Genomic DNA, 12,580 nt, shown 5'->3' with positions numbered 1-12,580 from the left:
AGGCTGGGCAATCAGGAAAGCCCTGAGTAACACGGTGTCACCCTGACTGCCCACCCCTAGAGCCAGCCAGGGGGTGCCAAGGGAAGACCGACTGGCAAGTTGTCTCCCCAGTTCCTAGGAGCTGTCTGCTCCTGGGGTCAGAGGTAGGTGGAGACTGGACAAGGAGCTGCCTTTTCCTCCTCCAGGTGTGTGGGGATACTGGCTTTCCTCTCTAAGCCCAACCGTGGAACTAGAATGTCGGTGGAGTCCTGCTTGGTTCTCCTGGGTGGGAGATCAGGCAGTGAGTCAACCCAGCCGTGTGAAAGCAGGATTCAAGGTAGCAATCAGTGGGAACACGCCTAGGCGCCCAGCGAGCACAAAGCAGCCCCAGCTCTGCAAAATGGGAACACAAGCCATGAGCGTTCACTTAGGGCCTGAGCCGAAGCCCAATAAAGTCAATGGAAAGTTGTCTGATGCCAAAATCTTGCCTGCTTTTGTAGGTTACCTCACTCTGGAATTGGGGATGGGAATATTTTGAAAGGGGCCACCATACAAATTAGGGGCGAATCCGGCCTCTCTCACTCTCATGAGTCACCCTTATTGACTTAAGTGGGCCCACTCACGAGAGAAAGGCCCTACAGTTGTATATTCATGTGCAGGAGAGCACACTGCACAGACTGTATTAATACAAGAATACAACCAGCTATGTGCTACGTGCAGTGCTGTGGGTGAGAAGGAACACAGAACCCTGTAGTCCGTAACTCTCCTGTACCTCTAGATGCTTTGCTAGTCTTCCAGGCTGCAGAGGGATAATATACTCATACGATCCCAGTTTCCTCCTAATTGCTTCTTGGTAATGAATTTCAAACTGGACTTTCATTCCTCCGGGCACGTTCAGTTCAGCTTTGAAGTTTTCTGTGTCAAGGGCGCTGCTCCTGAAGGAGTTAGCAAAATACAAAGCTGTATCTCTATGCAGCGAGCACCTCACCATGAAAACTCACCTGGTACCCACTTCACAGATAAACACCTGCTTTTCATTAAAGGCCCGTGTCTGTAAAGTACAGGGAGACCTAATAGCTGAATTGGGCCTTAAATTTGGCCTATACAAGGGAATCACATTACATATCAACTCAATGAGGTGTTGGCAATTTAAGGGCAGAAATATGAGAGCCCTCGACAAATTAAGAAGAGAAAAACATCTGTCAGGGATGGTCTAGATATCTATATAAATACAAGGAAAAAAAGTACAGTTGCATAATACAGAAGAGAAATCTTTGTACCTTACTATTCCAGCAGCTTTGCCCTTGGCCCTGGCCTGAGCGTATTGTTGTCTGGCTGCAGATCTTTCTCTAATAGAACTAGTAAACGTTATTCCATTTATGTTCCTAAGAAAGGGAAACCCAGACAGATCATCACATAGACAGATCATTACACAGGTTCTTTATTTCAGCAAAAGATCAAATTGAATCAAGCCCGTTCCTAATCCAGTGGAATCTTTTACTTAAAAAAATCTTGGGAAAATACAATTTTATCTACAAATTATAGACACTTTCCCTGTTATTCTTCCAGCATCTTATTTGATTATAGAAATTATTACAGCACTGTGGCTATAGCTGCCTGCTACTTACATAGTAAAGTTGTGAATGAAGGCTCCTTTGGGAATCTGCACATCAAACACCAAATTTTGGGAATGCTTAGCTTTATTTTCCACTTTGCTTTGGATCATGGTGTTGACCAAACGGGACGTTATGGTGGACCGAACTTTGTAGCTATAAATACTTATCTTGTCGTCGCCCTCTACCTGCAAAGGAGAAGAGAACTTGAAAATTTGGGGTGGAGAAACAAAGGGTATGTTTTGCATGGAGGGACAGTTCAATCCAGGCTGATAATCACAGTGGTTGTGTTTTAGCTAGAATTACAAAATGGGCCCTCAATGAAACATCAGATCCTGTAGACCTCTGACATTTGAGGTAAGGTCATAAGAACATAAGAAAGGTCATATTGGGTCAGACAGTGGCCAATGCGAGGTGCCTCCAGAGGGAATAAAAAGAAAAGTGAATCATCAAGTGATCAATCCTCTGTCACCCATTCCCAGCTTCTGGCAAACAGAGTCTGGGGACGCCGCTCCTATCCATCCTGACTAATAACTGTTGATGGAGCTAACCTCGATGAATTTATCTAGCTCTTTTTTGAACTCTAACAGAGAGTACTGTAATATATTGACCTAGTAGCTGTGCTCCTATTGCATGGCAGTGGTTGATGCTCTGTAACCTATGGTTTGCTAGTATCTAAAGTTCTTTTGCTTAAGCAGGAGACAGCTGACTGTCTGGTTCTGGATGTCCCAGGTTCAATCCTAGCCACTGATCACTGTGTCCAGGACTTCATCTATATTCTAAGCCTGGTTTGGTTAAACTGGATCAAACTCCATGTGGAGACTCTCATTTCAATCTAGAGTTCAGTTCACCTCAGCTTTAGCCTCCACCTAATTAAACCAAAATAAGCCTGGTTTAAACAGAGCTAAGGCCACATCTGCACTTACTGGAGGATCGACGCTCTAGCAATCGATCTTCTGGGGTTTGATTTAGCAGGTCTAGTAAAGACCTGCTAAACTGAATACTGAGGGTGCCCCGGTTAGCACCAATACTCCTTGCTGTTACGAGGAGTTAAAGTAAACCAATGGGAGCATTTCTCTCAATGACCTCTCACTGTGGCAACGATGCCAAGCTCTGTTTAAGGCACGTCGACTCCAGCTATGTCATTTACGTAGCTGGAGTTGTATAGCTTCAGCTGACCTTCCCCCCACAGTGTAGACCTGGCCAAAGAACCTTGCAGCCTTTTGTTCTGGTTTAACTGAACTGGTTTAGAATCACTCCTTTAATGTAAAACAATTCAGCTCTGTGAGAGGACAAGCCCCGTGTGCATTTCACTAACACTGCACAGAGGGAGGCTTAGTGGTTATGGGCCTTCTGGAAGAGTGTGTTTCAGAGACAGACTTAAATAACAGTGGGAGGAGCCCTGGCAGGCCAGGTCAGATGTGAAATCCACCATGGTAGAATAGCATGATTTACCATAAAGTTCATAAAAATATTGTCTTTGGGAGGAAGGGAGAGCATGTTTTCTGTTCATTTTTTGGCTTGGTCCTACATTGGTACAATACATACATCACAGGATCTTATACCAATCCCTTGAACAGCATTGTGCAAGCTGCTAGCTGTTTGAAGAAAACAGGTTAATACCCGCTCAGTGATACAAGCAAGGCATTGAACAAACAGTGGAATTGATTTTCAGATAATGGTTAACAGGAAAATCATTCTGTCATCATTGTTTTTTCCAAAAGAAAACTCACCGACTCTCCAGAGTCCTCATCATTTAATGTGCTCCTCTGAGAAGGAAAGAAATAAAGAGTGAGATTTCTGCAAGCTTAAGAATGACAAGTCTGGTGGTCACAAATTAGCTATTTAAGGCATCAGACAGCAAATTGTCCATATATTGTTTCACAAGATGATCAAAATCAATGAGAGTCACTGGATTTAATTCTTAGTGTCCTTCTCTTTGCTTTATTCCTTGCTTGTAAAGAGAAACTTCTCAAAAAGTCCCTGTGGCCCAGACTTTCAAAGTATCTTTGATTTCAAGTATCTTTGAGAAATTGGGCTGAAGGGATTTAGACTAAAAAGTCCCATTGGACATCACTGACAATCTGGCTCTGAAACCTAGGTAATTTTGAAAGAAAGGTAGGGTTGGTTGAAAAATTTCTTTTGAAACTAGTTTTCTGTTTCAAAATCCTTTTGATTAAAGGATTGTGTGTGTGTGTGTGTGTGTGTGTGTGTGTGTGTGTGTGTGTATGCGTGCATGCGTGTGTGAAAAGGGTCTGCTTTCTGTGGAAATTTTTGAGTTTTTGTATAAAGCTTTCTGGCCACAAGCCAGATCTTTTGCCCCCAAGCCAAAACTTTTTCAGGGAAAAAAGACGTGAAAACATAAAGTTTTCTACCAAAATTTCTCAGTTTTCATTTTTTTTCTATGAAAAATTGAAACTTTCCATGAAAAATGTAAACAAAAAATGATTTTTGTTGCTGTTTTCATGGATTAGTTTTCATCAAAAAATTATGCAGAAAAAATAGTTCTGCCCTGCACTACTATTTAAGCCTTACAAGGAATTAAAAATATTGTAGTCATTAATAAGCTATTTTTTTACAGCCATATGAATATCCCTGTTTGCAATTTATGTCAAACTATAGCAACATCCTGTGGCCAGTTTGGCCATAGCTCTTGACCCTCTAATCAATTAAACCCATATGAGTTGGCTCCTTAAATGTGGCAAAGACCCACACATAGACAGCAAGACCATAGAAGAAGCTTACAATGATGGGTGGTTCTTTTCCTAAAGTTTGGTATCAATTTAGGTAAGTTTAAGCGAAGGTGATTTATGCGTGGGTAACTACAGAATTATGGGCACTGCGGGTAAGTCATGTATAGGAGAGGTGACATACCTCAGAAAGAGATCCTATGAAGAGCCATATGTTGGGTGACTCACCATTTCACTGAGCATAAACACGACCCCAGTTTATATTTGGAAATGCTATGAAGATGGTTTAGATACACTTAATCTTGCCCTTGTGTTGGGAGGCTGGATTAGATGGTTTCTTGAGGTTCTCATCCAGGCCTACATTGCTGTCATTCAAGGAGTAGATAGAAATGGGCCCAGGCTGGACCATTCAGATCCAGATTTCAATTCTCCCAAAGTCTGGTGACATCTGGATCTGGAACTTTGGATTTATCCCATTGAAAGGAGAGTGAGCATGTGCAACAGTTGTAGCTGGGTTATATTTGGAACACCTCATAGTGCCAGGAGCTAGGTGTAGTTCAGTGGTTTACTGGATCCAGTGTTTAGTTTGTTCAAGTTTCTCGTAGCGATAGGTCAACACCGGAACTTTTCATCTAGCCTCTCCAAACAATGGGAGATGGGATGAAACCCAAACCAAGCCTAGTTTTGGTTGTGCAAAGCAAAACCTGGCCAACAAAGTCTTGCCAAAGCTAAGGATGTTAACTAGTGGTTAATTGACTAGTTGAGTAGTGGATGGAATTTCCATCCACTACTCGACTAGTCGATAGGCTCTTCCGCATTCCTCCTTTGAAATGTACAAGAAATGTACAAGAGCCCCCACTGGGGCTCTTGTACATTTCAAAGGAGGAATGCGGAACTTCGTGTGCAGCCCAGGATGTGAGTCAGATAAGTGCTTACAATAGACAGAATGGGGAATATATGAAAGCCTCTTGCAGCTGACCTAAGGATACTTTATTAGATTGCCTGTTTTGGACCTAGAGGTCTGGCAACAGCAGTTCTGTCTCCTCAAAATAAAAGTCTGCAATCTCTAAGGGCATTTAATGTTATTACCTAAATGAGTTTTCTGCTTGTGAAAGATGCAGCCAGGAAACCAAAAGCTGGAACACAGAACAGAAGCAGCATGGACTTCCTCACACTGCCTCTCTGTGGTGCCTGCTGTAACCGTTTCCAGTGGAGAAAAGGGACTCAGGTTGCCAGAACTCATGCTAATCTTTGCTTTCATGGCTGAGATGGCCAACAAAGGGCCTAGTATGACAAGGGGGGAGGAATGGGAGGTGGAGATTTACCAATTGGGCAATGGACTCCCCCCCCCCCCGACAGCTGACTGAATATTTTCATTCCATATAAATAACAATGCTTTTATCAAATGGAAATGTTCACATAAATCATTTTGATGTACAACTGTAGTAATATTGTTATAGTTAAATTGGTACAACTCAGTTCCCCCATGTGGACGTTGTTATATTGGTATAAAGGTGTTTATATGGTACAGTTTTTTTCTTATGGGGCGAGGCGTAAGTTAGACTGGCATCAGACTCCTTTATCCTGGTATAACTATATCCTTACTGGGGATTGTACAAACAATAAGCGGTCTGTGGCACTTTAGATATAGCATATCATGAGCTTTCGTTGGGTAAAACCCACTTAATTAGATGGGTTGGTATGGAAATGACAGAGTCCAGAGTATATATAACAACAAAATCAGTTACCTATCAATATTTTTAAGACTAGTGTTAATGACAATAGTTGAGTCAGGCTGGTTCATAATTGAGTTCATAGCGTTTGATGTAGAAATGTGAATAGCAAAGGACGGGGAACTTGCCTTTGTAGTGTGTTAACCAGTTAATATCTTTATTCAACCCATGTTGATAGTGTCAAATTTGTTGACATACTTATAATGGTGAAAACTTATGTATAGACCAGACCAATGTTACTTGGGTCCTGATTCTGCAAGTGTGCATAGGCCTGATCCTCATTTCACACTCAGTTGAAGGCCCTGTTACCCTGCTGGAGCAGTGTAAAAGAGCCTTAGGATTAGTCTACGTGCTGCTACAGTGTGGACTAAGGAGTTGTGAATTGTAGAGCACTCTGACTGCCCAATGTAATCCTATCTGCCCACTGCACCTTCACATAGCCGTGTTTGAAATGGGACTACTTCAATTCAAACGAAGTCCCTTTTTGTTCACACCTGCAGCGTCTACATGGCACAGCGAGAGCACAGTGTGTTTGTGTGCTCTCCAGTCCTGTTATCTGCATTGCAGCACTGTGTGGCTGAGCTACTCGTGCAAACAAGCCTCAGATTGAGATGCACTTAAGCTTTATACATCATGACCATTTAACTCAATCGGATTTTTTTACATGCATGACCTTAAATTGGGCCTCAATCCTGCAAACACTTATCCACAGGTTTAACTTTGGTCCCACGAGCCATCTTACTAAAGTTTGCTGCCCACGCTAGCCAAGTTAAGCACATTTTGTAAGTGTTTGGAGGATGGGAGTCATGGTGGCTGTTTTTCCCTCTCAAAAAAAATTTTTTTTTTGAAAACTAAATTTTTAAATAAAAAACATTTTATTACCATTTTTTAAAACAAAACAAGCTTTTGATTTAATATCATTCCACAAACATTTTTTTAAAAATGCTCTATTTCAATAACTAGCTAAATTAAATGATCAGCAATCTATTAAAGAAAAGAAAAGAAAAGAAAAGAAAAGAAAAGAAAAGAAAAGAAAAGAAAAGAAAAGAAAAATTAATTTTGACTAGCTCTACTCACCTACCAACTACTTTTCACACTCAGCACTGAGTAGTTATCACCTGTGATTGGTTTCCCAATGACCTAACCAAAAACCAGCAGCCAATCAGAAAGGCTGAAAGACACCATACAACATTACCTGGCCCCTACCTTCTGCTGGACATTTTGGCGACAATCTTACAATCAAATTCACATGGGCAGACCCTTCCATTGCATGGAGTACTTTGAAGTCAAAGAGACTTTTCACATGCATGAAGTTAAATGTGCGCAATGTTCCTATTAATTATTTGTTTTTCATTTGCAAATGGGGACACCAGTCAGCTCATGGCCCTTTTGATCTAGGTGCTGTACAAATAATAACAGTGTGTCCTTTCCTGAGGGCTTGTCTTCACTAATGATGGATCAACACTGCAGAGATCGAGGCACAGGTGGTTGATTTATCGTGTCTGCTTAGACATGATAAATCAATTTCTAAGTACTCTCCCATCAAATCCAGTACTCCACCAGGATGATAAGAGTAGCTGGAATTGATGGGAGAACAGCCCCCAGGGATCTTACTGCACAGAAGACACTGAGGTAAGAACGTTGACTTCAGCTACGCTATTTGTGTAGTTGAAGTTGCATAGATTAGATCAGGGGTATGTGTGTGTGTTATTGTAGACAAGACCTGAAACAGCATCCAATAAGCTCACACATGCATGGATCCACACCAGTAGACCTGATTGAAGAATTATGGCCGTTGTAATGGAATAGAACATAGGTTCTTTGTTTCAAAACATTTTTCCTTTCTCCCTCTCTCTTCACTTTCTTTCCTCCCCCTTTCTACATTTTATGGTTACTGTACCTGGTAACGGCCATGTCTAGTCACAGGCTTAGACAGAAATCCATCAACCTCCAGGTTAAACAGCTCCTAAAGGAGACATAAGAAAACAGTGAAGTGTTCACCTCATGGCAGATTTCACTTTCAGAGATTTCTGTTTTAGAACTGGCAACCCACTGAAGATAACAGAACAGATCCAGGAAACAAATCCATAGAGCTTCAGCAGTCACTGCAGATAGTTTTTAGTTTGGCATCTCAGGGCTTGATTCATCATCTTGGAGCATCATTCCAGTTTTGTGCTAGTGTGAATTTACTTCCCTCAAGGTGCACATGGAATTATGCTTCTGCACATCACAGTTCCTTCACAGGGCAACGAATCCTGCACCTCCAGGCCCCATATATCCTATTATTTAATGTGATCACTATTGGTCTCCACATGTGGCTATTCCTTCAGAAGTAAGTGAAATGCTGACAGGCGGAACCAAACCGGGATCTCTGGAGTTTAGTGCATGAGCCTCTACCACTTGAGTTAAAAGCTAAGGCTTTAGAGCAGAGCTACTCAACTTTGAAAGCCCTGGGGGCCACAATGATACTCACGGCGTATGCCAAGATCTGCAACTTAAGTGTGGTTGCATATACATGCAAATATATATGCAAATAGCTTCCTTCACACCATGCCCTGGCACCTCCTCCCTGGAGGCTAGAAACGCTAACACGCTGGACCCATCTGTTCCAGCCAGCCTGTCCGTTTGCGTCTTTCAATGCTCACCCCACCTGGGAGACACCTCACCGCTGTGGAGTGTGTTCCTAGTGGAAGCCATGTTCAAACGTACTGAGCCTCGCGTAAGCCCAAACCGCACCACAGGCCACAAACCAATGGGCCGCGTGTTAAGTAGCCTTGCTGTAGAGTAAACTCATTCTTTCTCTCTCTACAGCCATGTCTACACTAGGAAACTATTTCAAAATGACTAAATTTGACATTATAACTCCCGATTTAACAAATTTGAAATAGTGTGTCCTCACTACAGGGAAGCCTCAGAATGAGTCCGAGGCAGGCTCCCTTAATGTGGATGTGCGACCTGATTTAGAGCCCCAGGAAGCCCTGGAGAGTCATTAGTTTGAATGACTCTGGGGAGTTGTTATTTCAAAATAGCGGCACCAGAGTCTCCATGCAGTCGTTATTTCAAACTAATTATTTAAGAATTAGTGTTATTCCAGATGAAAAGCAGGAAGACAGATTGCAAATTAAGCGGCCCATTATTTCTAAACTAGCCAATTAGTCCATCATAAGATGGGATTTTCAGGTCTCTCCTCCATGTCAGTCTTCCATAAGCCTGAGCCTCCGGTCTCTCTCTCTCTCTCGCCTCCTCCTACTGCCTCCTGCCGTCTCTCTCTCAGCAATCCTACGCCTCCTGCCTCTCTCTCTGTCTCTCTCTTTCTCTTCTCCTCCCCCTCCTGCTTCTCACTTGGGGGACTGCGGAGCTCAAATGGCCTTTTGGGCTCTGCGCTCCTCGTGCTGCATGGGGAGCGTGGAGCCCAAACGATCGCTTGCGCCACTTGGTCCCACGTGGCGGCCTGGCTGAGCGGAGCAGAAGTCAGCCGAGTGCCATGGCGTAAGGTAAAGGAGCGCGGGGCCTGGGGCTGCTGTCACGCCGCACATCACCGCCCCACCACCTCCCCCTCCCGCCGTGGCGCTTGATTGACTTCTGCGCCACTCAGCCAGGCCACCACGGGGAAGCAAGCAGCTGTGTTGGCCCCACACTCCCCATGCAACACAGGCCTCCCAGAGGGAACAGCCAGCATTTCAGGAAACAGCGCAGCCCAGAGGGACCAGCCAGCATTTTGGCATTACAGACTCTCAGACACTGGGCTACTATTTTCTAAACTAGCCAATTAGCCCGTCATAAGACGGGATTTTCACATCTCTCCTCCACGTCGGTCTTCATTCCTGAGCCTCCAAACTCTCACTCCATGTGTGTATCTCTCTCTCTCCTCCTCCTGCTGCCTCCGCCCCTCTCTCTCAGCTCTCCTCCACCTCCTGCCTCTCTCTCTGTCTCTCTCTTTCTCTTCTCTTCACCCTCCTGCCTCTCACTCAGGGGACCGTGCTCCCTGTGCTGCATGGTGAGTGCGGAGCCCAAACGGTCACTTGCGCCACTTGCTCCCATGTGGTGGCCCAGCTGAGAGGCGCAAAAGTCAGCCAAGCCCCACTGCAGGAGGTGAAGAGGGGCGGGGCAGTGACGTTCTAGGCAAGGGGGCAGGGCCTGGAGCCGCTGTCACGCCGCACGTCACGGCCTCGCCCCCCTTCGCCTCCCTCCGTGGTGCTCAGCTGACTTCTGCGCCACTCAGCTGGGCCGCCATGGGGAAGCAAGCGGTGCAAGCGGCCGTTTGGGCCCCGTGCTCCCCATGCAGCACCCCCATGCTGCTTGGGGACCGCAGTGCCCAAACGGCCGCTTGCACCGTTTGCTCCCCTGCAGCGGCCCGGCTGAGCAGAACAAAAGTCAGCCGAGCGCCATGAAGGCGAAGGACGTGACTCAGGCAACAGCGCCGCTCAGAGGGAACAGCCGGCATTTCAGGCAACAGCGCCACCCAGAGGGAACAGCCAGCATTTCAGGCAACAGCGCCACCCAGAGGGAACAGCCAGCATTTCAGGCAACAGCGCCACCCAGAGGGAACAGCCAGCATTTCAGGCAACAGCACCACCCAGAGGGAACAGCCAGCATTTCAGGCAACAGCGCCACCCAGAAGTGAAAGGGAAATAGGCCCAAAATTTTGTCCCAATACAGAAAAATCAGGATAAACAATCTCACTGTGTCATTAAAGACATTATACCACGAAAGAGCAAACATCTCTGGCTAACTAATTATTAGTAGCATTGGAGAGAGATGCTAAACATAGACTCATAGACTTTAAGGTCAGAAGGGGCCACCATGATTATCTAGTCTGACCCCCTGCACAATGCAGGCCACAGAATCTCACTCACCCACTCCCAGATTAATCCTCTCACCTATATATCAGATATTGAAGTCCTCAAACATCACAGAGCTTCAGACAGAGCACCCTTATGTTTCAAACATGCCCACTAAACAATAGAGTTTGGGTCAGAACTGTAACTATCAGATTTGGATCTGAAGTTCCCAGAATCTGAAAGCATTTGGCTCCAGAGATTTGGCCCACCTCAGGTCTAGAATTGTGCCTTTAGTTAGAAACATATTAAGGAGCTGCTCATTGGTCCTGACCCACTAACACCAGTGGGAATGTCACAGAAGGAGGCTGATAAAAAACAGGCCTGATCTTGAAGTCTCTAATGTGTCTATCATTAAGCACCAACACTGTAGACAAGACACGCCATCCCTCTCCCAAGGAGCCTACGTTCTAAGGCCCCAATCTGCAATCAGACCCGAGCAGGCAAAGATCTGAGCCCACGTAAAGTCACCCAAAGTTGGAGAGGATCTGTGCTGCTACGCAGGTCCATCTGCATAAAGCTAGTTGCAGAATCGGGGCCTACAAGACAGGCAAAGCTCAGAGAAGACTGTCCAGTGACTGTCTAATGACTGTCTAGGAAGGAGCAGGGCAGAAAGGGATCTAGGGGTCATAGTGGACCATAAGCTAAATATGAGAACAGTGTGATGCTGTTGCAAAAAAAGCAAACATGATTCTGGGATGCATTAGCAGGAGTGTTGTGAGCAAGACATGAGAAGTCATTCTTCCACTCTACTCTGTGCTGAATAGGCCTCAGTTGGAGTATTGTGTCCAGTTCTGGGCACCACATTTCAAGAAAGACATGGAGAAACTGGAGAAGAACAACAATAATGATTAAAGGTTTAGAAAACATGAGCTATGAGGCAAGACTGACGGACTTGGGCTTGTTTAGCTTGGGAAAGAGAAGACTAAGAGGGGACATGATAGTGGTTTTCTGGTATCTAAAAGGGGGGAGGAAGAGGACGAATTGTTCTCCTTGGCCTCTGGTGATAGGACAAGAAGCAATGGGCTTAAACTGCAGCAAGGGAGGTTTAAGTTGGACATTAGGAAAAACTTTCTGTCAGGGTGGTTAAATACTGGAATAAATTGCCTAGGGACGTTGTGGAATCTCTATCACTGGAGATATTTAAGAGCAGGTTGGATAGACATCTACCAGGGATGATCTAGACGGTGCTTGGTCCTGCCATGAGGGCAGGGGACAGGACTTGATGATCTCTCAAGGTCCCTTCCAGTTCTAGTGTTCTATGATTCTAAGAATGGGAATTCTGCCTGAATAAGGCATAGGGTCTGGCCAAAAGCTCCCCCTAATTTAATATAAGCAAATTAAAGGGCAATACTAGGAATGGAAGACAAGAAGCTGATATTAGGACAATACGTGATTCTAGCAGAAGGAAAAAGGAAACTAAGAAGTAGAGGCAAAACTAGTAAGAGAAGCAATGGACCTGATGGGAATGGGAATAAGAGCTTGGATCCTGGGGTAAGTGTAATAGGGTCTCTCCCCCCTGGGGATTTACTTACATCTGGGATTTCTTCGATGACAAGATCAAAGCTTCGCATTTCAGGAACAAAGAATAAAAGCAGGAAGCAAATCAGCTGCTTCATTGTCCCCCGGCTTGCTTCCCCAGAGCCACGAGCACAGACACTGAGAGCAACCCTCTCCTTCTCTGAACCAAGTTCAAGGAAACAACTGGAAGATCTGCCGTAGATTGA

General features: G+C 44.8%; 1 protein-coding gene across 1 annotated transcript in view; it reads right to left on the bottom strand.

The window, feature by feature from the left end:
• Positions 1-12,580, bottom strand: part of ITIH2 (inter-alpha-trypsin inhibitor heavy chain 2) — a 38,515-nt gene extending 25,935 nt beyond the window's left edge. The window contains exons 1-6 of the mRNA XM_006130632.5: positions 12,389-12,580; positions 7,916-7,981; positions 3,326-3,361; positions 1,608-1,780; positions 1,260-1,364; positions 752-914 (exon numbers count right to left, since the gene is read on the bottom strand). Coding sequence (XP_006130694.3) covers positions 752-914; positions 1,260-1,364; positions 1,608-1,780; positions 3,326-3,361; positions 7,916-7,981; positions 12,389-12,472 — 627 coding nt within the window. The 5' untranslated portion in view covers positions 12,473-12,580. The remainder of the gene's footprint in view (positions 1-751; positions 915-1,259; positions 1,365-1,607; positions 1,781-3,325; positions 3,362-7,915; positions 7,982-12,388) is intronic.

Source organism: Pelodiscus sinensis, chromosome 1 (genome assembly GCF_052426305.1).
Source record: "Pelodiscus sinensis isolate ZL-2025 chromosome 1, ASM5242630v1, whole genome shotgun sequence".
Classification (NCBI taxonomy): Eukaryota; Metazoa; Chordata; order Testudines; family Trionychidae; genus Pelodiscus; species Pelodiscus sinensis.
This window is presented reverse-complemented; position numbering and strand designations above follow the sequence as displayed.